At 41.1% G+C, this 15,330-nt stretch overlaps 1 protein-coding gene across 2 annotated transcripts in view; it reads left to right on the forward strand.

Moving 5' to 3' along the window:
• Positions 1–15,330, forward strand: part of smek1 (SMEK homolog 1, suppressor of mek1 (Dictyostelium)) — a 146,667-nt gene that overhangs the window by 90,857 nt on the left and 40,480 nt on the right. For both annotated transcript variants that reach the window (XM_072568053.1, XM_072568052.1), the window contains exons 5-6: positions 7,541–7,618; positions 8,308–8,424. In XM_072568053.1, the coding sequence (XP_072424154.1) occupies positions 7,541–7,618; positions 8,308–8,424 (195 nt within the window). The remainder of the gene's footprint in view (positions 1–7,540; positions 7,619–8,307; positions 8,425–15,330) is intronic.

Consider the following 15,330-nt stretch of genomic DNA (forward strand, 5'->3'; position numbering starts at 1 on the left):
GGTATTGCCATTGAATATCAAGGAGTGATAGGTACTCTCTCGTGTTGGTCATTGCCTGGCACTTGGGTCACAAAAATCCAATGTCCGATTAGCTATGTAACTTAATCAATTGTGGCGTAACGGAGAGAAATTAATCTTCTAAAGTTCAGGAATGAGCTAGAGAAAGCACATTTATCCTCTGTTAATCCTGTAGTGATTATAATGAGGTCAGTCAGATGGACCTTCTAGAATGAATTCCCTGATTGGACCAGGTTAACAGCCCAATCAGGGAGCCATGGCTGACCAGCTAATAAACAGGAGTATCGGAGGTTCTGTTCACTCTGAGAGCTTGGCTCTGAAGAAACCAGACCAGTGTCAAATATTATACACAAGGGTGACTTGGTGACAGGATACTGACCCCTGGGTTATTTCAGTTGGGACAAGAGAAAAGCATGCTCCAGAAGAAATTTGCTTGCAACAGTCATTTTGAGTTGGGCTAAGCATTTCTGTCGTCATGCCTTTATTGGGGACCTTGATTTGTTGATCCTGCCGTCAAAGACTGAGCCCAGTATAGACAGAATTCAGTTATCTGAAAGACGTGGGCTGGGAATATTTTGTTTGGTTAATCAAATGTCGGTTAATCGATGCTGGATAACATAGTTGGCTACGCATCAGGAACTTGCAATCTTGTTCGGATGATCCAAAGTTCAATTAATCGAATGCCAGATAATCAAGGTTCCTTTATGTGGAAAGAATGCATTATTTTTTTACTGAGCAAATGACATTGGGGCAGATGAAAAGCAACAAGTAAGTCTCCTAACAGCTTGTGGACCCGCAGCTTTCTCGATTACCTGGAACCTAACATTTCTTGAGGCACAAGATACTAAAACCTTTTAAGAGTTGAAGGATTTAGTTAAGGAATATTGCAAGCATCCTCTAATTCTGAGACCACTATCAGTTTTACTCAGAAATTTGAAAACAGGAGAATCCATGTTGGGATTTTTGATGAGGTTAAGACAATTGGCAGAGGCATGTGACTTTGGTTTAACCCTTAGTGAGATACTGAAAAACTGATAGTGAGACAGTTTGGTATGTGGGATTAACAATGTAATCATGCAAAAACACCTATTAGCTGAAGCCCAACTGGACTTCTCACAGACACTACAACTGGCTTGGTCATTAGGCAAGTGGAGCAGGGCATGTTGATGGATGTGGATGCCCTTGCCAACTGAGCTTGGGGAACATCACCTGAGTGAAGGGAATTGTATAGCCTCACTCAGGACATACCCTGAACAGAGGGACTCTAGGTCAGCCCGCAGCAAGACACTGAAACAAAACCAAGCCTCGACCAAACAGTTAAAACTTTGGGCTAGCAAGCCATTGTAGTTCCAGCCCGTATGTGAACTTGAGACAGCGAAAGAGTCATATTAGGCCTGAATTGAGTAGGATAACTCATAGGCTGGTATCCTGGAAAGTGCACACCCTGGAAAGCCCTCCTACACCTGGCTTGAAACAGTTTTGCTGAGCAATGTCCAAATCAAAACCAATCAAAATAAACATGGTTAAATGGTCACCCAGTTCTAATAGAGGTTGATACTGGCATGTCTGTATCAAAGAACCAGGCTTTAACAAAATTCACTCTGGACTCCATCCCTTAAGTTTGCATAAGACCTGTTGGCTAAACTAAGAACCTATACTGGATAGTCTTTACAGTTTAAGGGTGCAACTTCAGTCCCAGTCTCGTATGAGAAGCAGCTGATTCAGTTCCCAATGATTGTAGTGAATGGCTCGGGCCCAAGCTTGATAGGGTTGAATTGATTGAGAAAGATTCACCTTGATTGGCTCAACGTTTATCAATTAGAAAATGGCTGCCCAAGTCAAGTCCTAATTAAATAACCAGAGGTTTTGCAGGAAGGTCAAGGGACTATCAAAGGAGCTAAGGGCACCTTGCATGTCGACCAGGAACCAAATCGACGATTCTGCAAGATCAGCCCAATGCCATTTGCCTGACCTTTAAAAGTAGAGCAGAAATCAGGAGACTGGCAAATGGAGTCATCAAAGTAGTATAGTTTTCAGAATGGGCAGCATTGGTTGGAGCGAGTATGAAGGCTGACAGATTGATTCGCCTTTGTGGGGATTTTAAACAAGTGGTAGACTGTTTCTGCAGCAGATTAAGTACCAGTCCCTCGCATTGAGGACTTGTATATGGTCAGGGAAGCTGGACTTCATGTGAGGCTGTAGTTGTGGCTAGATGAGGATTCCCATAAGTATGCTACATTTAATTAGCATAAGAGTTTGTACCAGTATATGAGACTGGCATTTGGGGCATCATTAGCCTGTGCCAGGGAGAACATTTTACAAGGTCTACCCCAGGTCACCATTTATCTAGCTGACAGGTTAATAACATGTAAGACCATGGAATACCAATAAAGAACACTTCGAGAACTTGGACATAGTCATAGAGTTATACAGCATGGAATCGGATCCTTCGGCCCAACCAGTCTGTGCTGACTAATCCCCATCTAAACTAGTTCTATCTGGCCCAGATCTCTCAGAACGTTTCCAATTCATGTATCCTTCTGAATGTTTTGAACGTAATTGAACGTAATTCCACTACAGGCAGGCATATGCCTTGTGTTTCAGGCAACCCAAGTGACCTACTTTGGTTACAGAGTCAACAAGACTGAGTTGCACCCATTGCAAGTTAGGGCAATCAAAAGTGCCCTGATTCCCAGGTCTGTACCAGAGCTCGTGTTTCCTTGGAAACATAACCTGGCCTCCATCCTGGCACCCTTACATCTGCTATTGAAAAAGGATCAGCCTTGGAAGGAGTCTCGTAGCCAAGATGTAGCCTTTAGAGATTTGAAGAAGCAGCTGTCATTGTCTAAGGTGTTAGCACACATTTCAAGTGATATGTGGTGCTGATACTCTATGCATACCCATACAATATCGGGATAGTGCTGACTCATAGATGGCCCAATGGAGAGGAACACCCAATAATCTATGCTTCCCAGACTTTGGCTGATTCTGACCACAAATGCACCCTGATAAGGAAGGTTTAGCAGTCATCTTTGTGTGAACAAGTTCCAATAATATTTTTACAGACGCAAATTTCTAATAGTTACAGACCACAAACTCCTGCTAAAACCACTCCAAGAGGAGAAGGCCGTACCACCCATAGCTTCAGGTCAAATTTTCTGATGGGTTCTCATTCAAGTGTGTAAAATTACTTGAAATACTGTCTGGGAGGCCAAGTAACAATGGAGATGCCTTAATCCAACTCCTGCTGGCAGATACACCACAGGTGGTACTGCCACTGGAAGAGTCCATTCTGGTTTTAAACTTTCTGGACACCCTTGCAGTCATCACTGACAGTATCATAATGTGGATGCAAGAAGATATGGTGCTCGCCAATTGCTGGTGATGATGGGGGAAACAAAAGGGTCATCAAAATAAGAATTGAAACCTTTCTGAACACAGCGAGACCAGATCACTCTAGAAGATGGCATTTTATTATGGAGAGCAAGAGTGATTACCAGAGCCAAGATTGGCGCGAGATACTGGCTGACCACCTCTAGGTTCATCCAGGGGTGTACAAATTGAAGTTATGTCTGGTAGCCAGGATTAGATGCAGTCATAACTGCGTTGGTGTGGCAGTGCCCGGAGTACCAGCAAGGACAGAAATCACGACCCTGCAGCTCCCCCACATTCGTGGGAATGGCCAGATAGACCCAGGACTTGGTTATACTTCAACTATGCCAGCCCTTTTATGGTCTCAACGTTGTAAGTCATTGTGGATGCCCACTTAAAGTGCTTGGATATTCATAGAGTTCATTCGTCAAATACTGGGATGATGATAGAAAAGCTGCAAGCATCTTTTGCAATACACTGAAGTGTTGGTCACAGACTGTGGGCCATCATTTACCAGCAGCGAATTCAAGTATTTCTTAAAGTTGAATGGCATTTGGCTCCATGCTATCCATCACACAAATGTCTGGTAGAAAGAGCAGTCCAGACTTTGAAGGCAGGCTTAAAGAAACAGCCTGCACCTTCGCTTGATACCAAACTCTTCTGTTTCCTATTTGATTATTGGACAACCCCTCATGCAACTACAGGATAGCTCCTGCAGATTTGCTAATGGGGGAAAGACTCTGCACCAGGTTAAATCTGATCTTCCTGAACCTGGGCCAGACACAGGATTCCTTTAAGTAAAAGAGACAGTTTACTTCAGGGGACAAAGGTTGATGCTGAAACCACGAAAATGGCTCTCCATGGTTAAAAGGCATGGCCGTCGCAAGATCAGGTCTAGTGCTGTACAAAGTTCGGGGAGGTGAGATGGTCCTGAACAAGCGTATATACCTCATGAAAGCTCCACACTGGCAGAAGGGGTAGGAGCAAAACATACTCAACCCTCACAACAGCCAGAAAGGCTGTTGGAACCTGTAGCTGTGCAGAGAGATTCAAATGAACATCCCCGGATGCTGCTTTTGTTTAATCATCTTTACACACAATTGGGCCAAGTGTTTTAATAGCTTTTGACTGAAGTTGCTGCTTAACTTAATTATCTTGATCAGACCACATTTGGAATATTACGTTCGGTTTGGGGCACTATACTTAAAGAAGAGTTAAAGCCATGGCGAGAGTACTAGAATAATACCAGGAATGGCAACTTTTAGATACAAGGAAAGATTGGAGAAATTGGTTTATTCTCCTTGGAGCAGAGATGGTTAAGAGATAATCTTATTAAGGTGTTCAAAATTATGAAGAATTTTGACAGGGTAAAGCATATTTTGGTTCCACTTATTGATGTCTCAGTAACTAGAATTTACAATTTCAAGATCGTCAGCAAGAGAGCCAAGAATGAGATTAGGGGAAACTTTATCATTCAGAGTTGTTACGATTTAGAATGTGTAGCCTGGGAGAGTGACGGAGGAGAGTTCCATATGAGATTTCAAAAGAGAACTGGATATCTGTTTGAAAATGATGAGTTTAGAGGGCTATGGAGACAAGACTGGAGAATGGGACCAGCTAGGTAGCTCTTTTGGGAGCCTGTACAGATGCAATGGGCTGAATGACTTCTTTCTGTACAGTAAAAATCTCTGATTCTCTGATCTTGAATAAACATTGTTGCTTTTCCCTTCAACATATCAGTATTCTAGCTATGGTTTTACTCATGACTACACATTAACTTAAAGTCAGATACCTTCAAACAATATTCTGACATTAAGATTTCGCTTGTTGAATTATCCAGGCTGACTGGAAATCTTTCAGTGATCAGTAAACGCCAGTTTGATCCTTGCCCTTTATAAAAAGCACTGATTTTGGCAACCTATTTCCAAAATAGCATTCATGAAACAAGGGACTTCTTTCAGTATCCTAATTGACATTACTCCTCAGACAATACTGCCAGTGAACAAATTATCTGGTCATTCAGCTTGCTGGAAAATAGCTGTTGTCAGCCTGCCACAAGGCCATTGCACTTCAGAATAGAGGAGCTATGTGAAGAGCTTTAAAATATTTAGAATATTAGAATGTCATTTGTAAGCAAGTTTTTCTAAGTTTGAATTCATTCAATAACCATCTCCTTCAGTTGCAGTAGTTAACAATAACTATGACATAAATGGACCAAGCCATGGTTTCCCCAGTTTTGTATAGCTCAAAGTATCTCCGGATGTAGAAAATCAAGCCAGTTGTACTTGGATGTTTCTTGCAGATTAAATTGACATAAAATGAAAGTTTTGTACATACGTTGTTGTGATTGATTTATGTCCCAGTGATATTGAGAAGGATTGCTGTTTTATTTTCCGAATTTTAAATGCTGTAAGTCTTGTGTCTGGTTTTGCAGTTTGCAGTGAAGATGAAACATAAAAGGTGCAGCAAAAATGTCACTGCCTATCATCACACTATGTAGCCCGACAACTTGACCAAAACTGCTGTCTTCCCCTTTTCCTCTGTCTATGCCTCAAAGCACTTTCTCGCAATGAGTTATATTGTGTCAGCATTGGGACTTCAGTCGAACTTTGCTGTGCAAGCTGTAACTAAAACTGAATGCAGTTGTCATGAGCAAGTGTCATTGTGAACAATTTAATATTGTGCCATAGTTTGTATAATCAACCTTTTAGACAATTGTTACGGATTACTGTGTCCATCTGAATAAATGTGTATGATGTCAATTTTACCTAGTCATTTAAAGGTTATTTCATGGGGTATTGTGTTGACGTGCTGCCACTTTGAACTGCTGCAGTCTGCATAATAAAGGTATACTATGGTATAAGGTAGAAGAGAACTTGAAGGTGATGGCAATCCTATGTGCCATCCGCCCTTTTCTTTCTAGGTTTGGAAGTTATTATCAAATGTGCCTTAGCTGCCATACAGGTGAGAATGGTAAATGAGTTTAATCATAGTCAAAGTATATTTTTTGCCCTTATCTAATCACCCTAAGAAAATTGGGTCAGCTGCGTGTGGGAGGGGTGGGAGCAGTGGGCGCAGCATGGTGACTCAGTGGTTAGCACTGCTGCCTCACAGCGCCAAGGACCCAGGTTCGATTCAAGACATGGGGACTGTCTGCGTGAAGTCTGAACATTCTCCCCATGTCTTCATGGATTTTCTCCAGTTTCTCTGGTTTCCTCCTACAGTCCAAAGGGATGCAGGTTAAGTGAATTGGTCAGGGGAAATGTAGGATGAGTCTGGGTGGGATACTCTTCAGAGGGTCAGTGTGGACTTGTTGGATCATGTGGCCTGTTTCCACACTATAAGGATTCTATGATTCTATAATGTGAGGCTAGTCTGAAAAGTCGTTAAGTAAACCAGTTAGATTTTGACAAACATTCAGCAACTTGTGTGATGATTGTTGTTTCTTTATGCTAGCTGCTTTCAAATTTGCCAGGTTTATTAACTTTGACTTAATTTTCAGTTTGCATCATAAAGATAGCTAGCAGTATCAAAACTGCTATGCCCATTGGTTTACGAATGGGCTTAACTATATTTCTAAAGGAATTTAAAAGGAACATCAGTCCATGTGACTAGATAAAAACAATGACTGCAGATGCTGGAAATCAGATTCTGGATTAGTGGTGCTGGAAGAGCACAGCAGTTCAGGCAGCATCTGAAAAGCAGTAAAATCAACTAGTGACCAAGTCTCTCTCTCTCTAACACAGTTTATAACTTTGAAAGTGTCAATCTGTTTTTGTTCACAACTTTGATTAATGGTCATGACTTAGTGTTATTGAGCTGGTGTACTAACAAATAATTTAGTCATACAGTAATGCAGAAAAAATGAAGACATTTCAGTGACACACTCACCCCTATCCTCGAAGCTGATATGAGCCATTCGGCAAGGATCTTTAACCAGGATGTTATGTGGGTCCTTTGATCACCCACTTTGACCAATTGCTTGCTTGCTTCAAATTAACATTTATCCAGGACTTTTGTGCATTTGTTTAGACTGGTGTTAGCATTTCACATAGCACTTCAAACAAAAATCACCAATTCATTGATTTGCACATGTCGTCTTGTGTATTTTGTAAGCTTTATCTTGGATCTTTTGTTTTCAATCCTTCAGGAAGATGAGAAGTTTCTAACAGAACTTTTTGCACAGTTAACGGATGATGCCACAGATGACGATAAGAGACAGGAACTGGTAAGAGTGGGCATAACTGAGATATGTGCGCACTGCTGAAGATATGAACAGGGGGGTTCACAGTAGACACTAATTTCATTTTAGACTGGTGCTTAAGGCTAAAATCTGATGGTGCAACTAATGTACAGAGCAGAGCTGTCACTGTTTTTGGAAGTAAAAATTATTTTTGCAAACTGAGATGCTTTGCATAGAGAGGTCTAGCTTCTGTATCTTACATTTATGCATCCCTTGAGCAGTGAATTTTTATTTTGTACAATCATTTAGAAAAGGTACTTGGGGTGACTGCAAGTATTTCAGCACATCCTTGAGTAGATTTGGTGCTCCATTGATCTCGAAACCTTCATTTACAACATGATGATCGATTTATGTGGAAGAAACTGAATGAAAAATGATAGAATGATTTTTGGAAGCAGGAAAATGCCAACATTCAAAGGATAAACAAGAAAGTCATAATCAAAGCATGTCGTAGAGTATAAAGTTCTTTCTCTTGTCATTTGGAGAAAAACCTGCGCTTCATTTGACAGGAACTGAGAATAATATTTTTGAAATTTCATGCTGCACATCTGAGGACCCACAGTGAAATTATGATTGTAGTACTCAAAAGAGAACGTATTAATCACTCTAATGATTAGTGGAATCGATATTATGAATTGGTTTAACTCCCAAATATAATTTTGCTTTCATTTCAGGTGAATTTTCTGAAAGAATTTTGTGCATTTTCTCAAACTTTACAACCTCAGAACAGGGACTCTTTTTTCAAGACTTTGTCAAATATGGGTATACTGCCAGCTCTTGAGGTCATTTTGGTAAGTTAATTTTAAAAAACGTAAATTAGAGAGGACATAATTTCAAAGGAAATTAAAGCCCTTTAGTACCTCATCAAAATTAGCATTTTTCATGTGAACCTAATGGTGTGTAAATTCCTTAAACAGAAACATTTTTAGCAAAGATTACTGGAGAACAATGAAAAGACAAATTGAATGCCTCTTTTCCCTCTGTCCAGCATAGCACAACTGTGTTGTAGACTACATCCACCAAATGGATCAAATTGAAGGATTAAGCTTGAATCCTCTCTGACTGCTTCCAGTGACTCCCCTAATCCCCCTTTTCAGTGTTGCAGTTATCCAAAGCTTGAATTAAAATTTATCGAGGATTTTTTTGCATTTATTCAGTCTGATATTAGCATTTCATGCAAGGCTTCCTAACAGAAGGTTGTTTTGTAATAACCATGTTAATCTTGACAGTATATGTTTTAACGAATACTTTGCTAATGCAAGCACATATATTCTACTTGGTTAGAGCAGCATGAGATAGGAATAGATTGTATGTCTTTCATTTATGTTGCTATTTTAAATTTTTTTAACTTCTGAAATGCATGACCCATCAACTTATAATAGCCAAGCTATTTTGCTTAATATGATGGTATTACACACCTCTGGTGTAGTGGGGCTTGAACAAAAAAAATTTACAGCCCAGGAACAGGCTCTTCGGCCCTCCAAGCCTGAGCCAATCCAAATCAACTGTCTAAATCTGTTGCCCAATTCCTAAGCATATGTATCCCTCTGCTCCCCACTTACTCATGCATCTGTCCAGACGCATCTTAAATGAATCTACCATGCCTGCCTCTACCACCTCTGCTGGCGACGAGTTCCAAGCATCCACCACCCTGTGTGTGTAGTACTTGCCGAGTGTATCCCCCTTAAACTTTCCACCTCTCACCTTGAAAGAATGACCTCTTGTTATTGAATCCTTCACCCTGGAAAAAAGCTTGTCTCTATCCACCCTGTCTATACCCTTCATGATTTTGTAAACCTCCCCCCTCAATCTCCTTTTTTGTAATGAAAATAAATCTAACCTACTCAACCTTTCTTCATAGCTAGCACCTTCTCTACATCCTCTCCAAAGCGTCCACATCCTTTTGGTAATATAGCGACCAGAACTGTACACAGTATTCTAAATGCGGCCGAACCAGTGTCTTGTACAATGTTAATATGACTTGCCTGCTCTTATACTCGATACCCTGTCCAATGAAGGCAAGCAAACTGTATGCCGCCTTGACTACTCTATCCACTTGTGCAGCAAACTTCAGGGTACAATGGACCTGCACTCCCAGATCTCTCTGCCCATCAACTTTTCCCAAGGCTCTTTCATTCATTGTATAATTTGCTCTAGAATTAGTCTTGCCTAAATCACCTCACATTTGTCTGGATTGAAAACCATCTGCCACTTTTCCGCCCAACTCTCCAGTCTATGTATATCCTCCTGTATTCTCTGATAGTCCCTTATGCTTTCTGCTACTCCACCAATCTTTGTGTCATCTGCAAACGTGCTGATCATACCAACAGTGCCCTCTTCCAGATCATTTATGTTTATTACAAACAACAGTGGCCCCAACACTGACCCCTGTGGAACACCACTGGTCACCTTTCTCCATTTTGAGAAACTCCCTTCAACTACTGTTGCTCAACCAGTTCTTTATCCACCTAGCGAGAACACCCTGCACACCATATGACTTCGCTTTCTCCATTAGTCTACAATGGGGACCCTTATCAAACGCCTTCCTAAATTCCATGTATATGACATCAACAGCCCTTCCATCTTCTATCAACTTGGTCACTTCCTTGAAGAACTCTATTAAGTTGGTAAAACACGATCTCCCCCGCACAAAACTATGTTGCCTGTCACTGATAAGCCCATTCTTTTCTAAATATAAATAGATCCTATCCCTCAGTACCTTCTCCAGCAACTTTCCTACCGCTGACGTCAGGTTCTTTGGTCTGTAATTACCCGGAATATCCCTACTACCCTCCTTGTACAGGGGGATAACATGAGCAACCCTCCAGTCCTCCGGCACCTCACCTGTATTTATTTTGCCACAAAGATATCTGTCAGGGCCCCAGCTATTTCCCCTCTTGCCTCCCTCAGCAACCTGTGATAGATCCAATCCGGTCCTGGGGATTTGTCCACCTTGATAACCTCTAGCCTACCCATCACATCTTCCCTACTTATGTTAACATGATCCAGACTAATCAAACTTTTATTTCTAATCTCAACATTCATCATAGTCCTCTCCTCAGTGAACACCTGATGCAAAGTAATCATTTAGAATCTCACCCATTCGCTCAAGTTCGACACACCGCCTTCCTTCTTTATCCTTTAGTCGACCAATCCTTTCTCTAGTTACCCGCTTGCTTCTTATAAGAATAAAATGCTTTGTGATCTCCTTAATCCTGCTCGCTAAAGTTATTTCATGACCCCTTTTAGCCCGCTTGATTCCTTGTTTAAGACTTGTCCTACTCTTCCGATATTCCTCCAGGGCCCGTTCTGTTCTTAGCTGCCTAGACCTTATTTACGCTTCTCTTTTCCTCTTGGCTAGTTGTACAATTTCTCCTGTCATCCACAGTTCACAAATCTTCCCCTTCCTATCCTTTGCCTTCAACGGGGCATGCCTATCCTGCACAATCTTTAACCTATCTTTGAAAGGCTCCCACATATCAAATGTCGAGTTCCCTTCAAATAGCTGTGTCCAATCCACATTTCCGAGCTCCTCGCAATTTTGATATAATTGGCCTTGGCCCAGTTTAGTACTGTTCCCTTAGGACCACTCTCTTCTTTATCTACGAGTATTCTAAAACTTACAGAATTGTGGTCATTGTTCCCAAAGAAATCCCCCAACGCAACTTCTACCACCTGTCCTGGCTCGTTCCCCAATACCAGGTCCAATATGGCCCCTTCCCTCGTCGGACTATTGACTTACTGCTCTAGAAAACTCTCCTGGACGCTTCTTACAAAACTGTGAGTCATAGAGTCCTACAGCACGGAGACCGGCCCTTCAGCCCAAACTTGCCTATGCAGACCAAAATATCCATCCACGCGAATCCCATTTTCCTGCACTTGGCACATATCCTTCTAAACCTTTTCTATCCATGTATTTGTCCAAACACCTTTTAAATATTGTTAATGTGTACCCTCCTCAACCACTTCCACTGGCAGCTCATTCCATATGCATACCATCCTCTGTGTAAAAACATTTGTCCCTCAGGTTTCCTTTTATTCTTTCCCCTCTTACCTTAAAATGTTGCCCTCTAGTCCTCGATTCCCCAATCCTGGGAAAACTGAGTGCATTCATCCTGTCCATGCCTCTCATGAACTTGTACATTTCTGTACAAGTCTCCTACGCTTTAAAGAAAAAGTCCTATCTTGTCCAACTTCTTACTGTAACTCAGACCCTTAAGTCCTGGCGGCATCCTTATAATTTTTTTCTGCAACCTTTCCAGTTTAGTAACATCCTTCCTATAGCAAGGAAAACAAAACTGAACGCAATGCTCCAAATGTGGCCTCACCAATGTCCTGTATAACTGCAGCATAACTTCACGACTTCTACACTGAATGCCCTGCCTGATGAAGGCCACTGTGCCAAAAGCCTTCTTCACTGCCCTATCTACCTATGATTCCACTTTCAGAAAACTGTGCACCTGAACTCCTTCAGACCCTACCATTCACCATGAAACTCCTACCTTGACTTGACTTTTTAAAATTCAAGATCTCACACTTATCTATATTAAACTCCTTTTGCCATTTCTCACCTAACTTCCCCAGCAATGCCTGTTTTAGTGTCATCTGCAAACTTACTAATGATACCTTGTACATTATCGTCCAAAGCATTGATATAGATAACCCAGCATCAACCCCTGAGGCACACCCTTGTCACAGGCCTCTCATCGATAAGCATCCTTCCACTATTACCCTTTACCATGAGTCCTATTGCAAGATTATATGGTTCATGAGGTAGCAGAGACTGTGTTTTACGCTGAAAAACACTTTTAAAATGTGTTCGTGTCAGTGAATGCCACTGGTTAGGAAAGCATTTATTGCTCATCTGTAATTACCCAGAGAGCAACCACATTACTATGGGTTTGGAGTCACATGTAGATTTGATCAGGAAAAGATGGTAAATTTCCTTCATTAGAGAACTATAGTACATTACATGGGTTTTTATGACAGTTGACAGCGATTACTTAATAGCCATTAAACCTTTTTTTCCTATCCAGATTTTTATTGAATTCAAATACCACCATCTGCTATGACAGGATTCTAACTATTTACCCTAGAGGTTTTGGATTACCAGTTCAGTTACATGGTCATTTTGTCACTGCTTCCCTATGTGTCCATAGAGTCATTGTAATAGTGTCATACATCATGGAAACAGACCCTTTGGTCCAACCAGTCCATGCTGACCATAATCCCAAACTAAATTAGTTCCATCTGCCTGCATTTGGCCTATATCCCTCAAAACATTTCTTATGCATGTGTCCACTTCTCCAGGTGTCCCTTTTAAACATTGTAAGTGTAACCACATCTATCATTTCCTCTGGAAGCTAATTCGACACACAAACACTGTGTTTTAAAAAGAAGTTTCTCTTTTTTTTTTAAGCCTTTCTCCTCTCACCTTAAAAATATGCCCATAATTAATTGATGCTGTGTTGACTACTTGGGAGGGACCAACCAGATTCCAAAAATAATGGAATGCTGTGACTGGACAAGGAGGAGAGCCACAGACCTTGAAACTACAATTGCAGAAGAGCTGAGCAGAGACACCAAGGTGTCATGAGTCCTGCTAGTACACTTTGCTAGTAGCCTTTCCTCTACTAACATGACTGCTAATACCACTAGCCTGCGCAGAATGAAATATGAAACAGGGTTTAGGTATCTGAATATTAAAGTGTATCTAGCTTTAGTGATAGCAGCTGCAAGGAATTTGAACTGAATTGTGTTATGTTGCACTTAGAATTGTCTGTTGCAATCAGAATTAGCACTGTTTCAAGGTAAATTTCTCTTACAAAATGTGCTTAAAAATATATTAGACTTCTGTTTTTAATAAAGTAAATTACCCTCATCAAAATCCTGGTGAACTAAATCTCCAAACAATACCTATCACTCTCATAATTATCAGGTGCCACTAGTAATGGCTTGTCATCCCTTTCATACACAATATTGTGAATCAGCTGATACTGAATATTTCAGGTATGATGATTAAGAAACACAAAGGTTGAGGAGCAGAGCTTGATTTTTCAGTTCAACTTTCTATTGGACTGCATACTTGAATCTGATCTGGTAAGGGACAACTCCAATGCTTCCCCTTAAGTGGGTGTTCAGGTTCAGAAGAACAGGAACAAAATGTAATGCTATCAAGAAGCTTCTTTACAGAAACTGCAAGACTGTATGGCATGGGAGCAGTTATAGGGCATTCAACCCTTTGGGTCTGCAGTGCTATTTAGAGAGATAATGGCTATTCTGATAATCCTCCACTCCAGTTTCCGATATTCTTGACTACCTTATTGTTTAAAAATCTGTCCCTTGGGGAATCCCAAGGAAAGTCAAACATATAATGGATGGCACAGTGGTTAGCACTGCTGCCTCACAGCGCCAGGAGCCCAGCTTCAATTTCAGCCTCTGGCGACTGTCCATGTGGAGTTTGCACATTCTCCTTATGTCTGTGTGGGTTTCCTCTGGGTGTTCTGGTTTCCTCCCCCAGTCCTAAGATGTGCAGGCCAGGTGAATTGGCCATGCCCATAATGTTAAGTGCATTAGTGAATGGGAAATGTGTCTGGGTGAATGAGTGTGGACTTGTTGGGCCGAAGGGCATGTTTCCATAAATAAATAAATAGAAAGTGGGCTACACCACCAGTGCTTCATCTAGAGGCTCACTGACGACATTGCCCAGTATGGTGATGAAACGTCTGAACGAACCTTCCAGCTCAGTGAGCAAACCTACTTCCATTTAACCCACATTTCCCAGCCCTCTGTTGTCAAGAATTCAACAAATTCACTATTTTCATATGAAGAAATTCCTTCTGATCTCTTTCCTAAGTGGGCAACTACCTTAATCTAAGATTTTGACTTTTGGCCACAGACCGTCCGACAAGAAGAAACAACCTTTCACCTAGTCTTTCAAGTTTCCCTAACAATCTAGTAGATTTCATTTAAGATCACCTCTTATTCTTCTAAACTTCAATGTGTTCAGGCCTAATTGCTCCCTTCATACGCAAGATATACCTACTGAATCTTCTCTGGGCTGTATGCATCCCCTTTGATAAGGGGACTAACGCTGTTTTCCATATTCTAGGTATGGTCTGATTAGTACCTTGCATTGTTTTGGCAAGACTTCCTTATTTTTATATTGTATTCCGTGGGAAATGATGTCTGACATTCCATTTCCCTTCCCATTGCCTGCTGAACTTGCATACAATTTCGGCACAAAGACCAACTAACCTCCCTTTGTTGAAGCTTTCTGCGCTTTTTTTCTCCATTTAAATAATGTTCAGCTCCTCTTCCCACCAAAATGCATTATCTCACTTTTTCCTACATTATATGCATCTGCCAAGTTCTTTTCAATCCACTCACTTCTGTCTATATGCCTCTGTAGGTGCCTGGTGTCACCACTTGCCTTCCCACCTATTCTTGTGTGATGGTAGCCTTGGCAATAGTGCATTTATTTCTGTCATTGTAGTCATGACTATATATTGTAAATAATCAGAGCTCCAACATTGATCCCTGTAGCACCCCACTATACATTGCCATCCGTCCTCAAAGTATCCATGGTGTTGTGGATAGTATACTGGCATGGAAAGAAGATTGGCAAACTAATAGAAGAGCTTATCCTAACCTTGCTTTCTATTAGTTAGCCAATCCTCTATCCATCTAAGGTTATC

Source organism: Chiloscyllium punctatum, chromosome 4 (assembly GCF_047496795.1).
Source record: "Chiloscyllium punctatum isolate Juve2018m chromosome 4, sChiPun1.3, whole genome shotgun sequence".
Classification (NCBI taxonomy): Eukaryota; Metazoa; Chordata; class Chondrichthyes; order Orectolobiformes; family Hemiscylliidae; genus Chiloscyllium; species Chiloscyllium punctatum.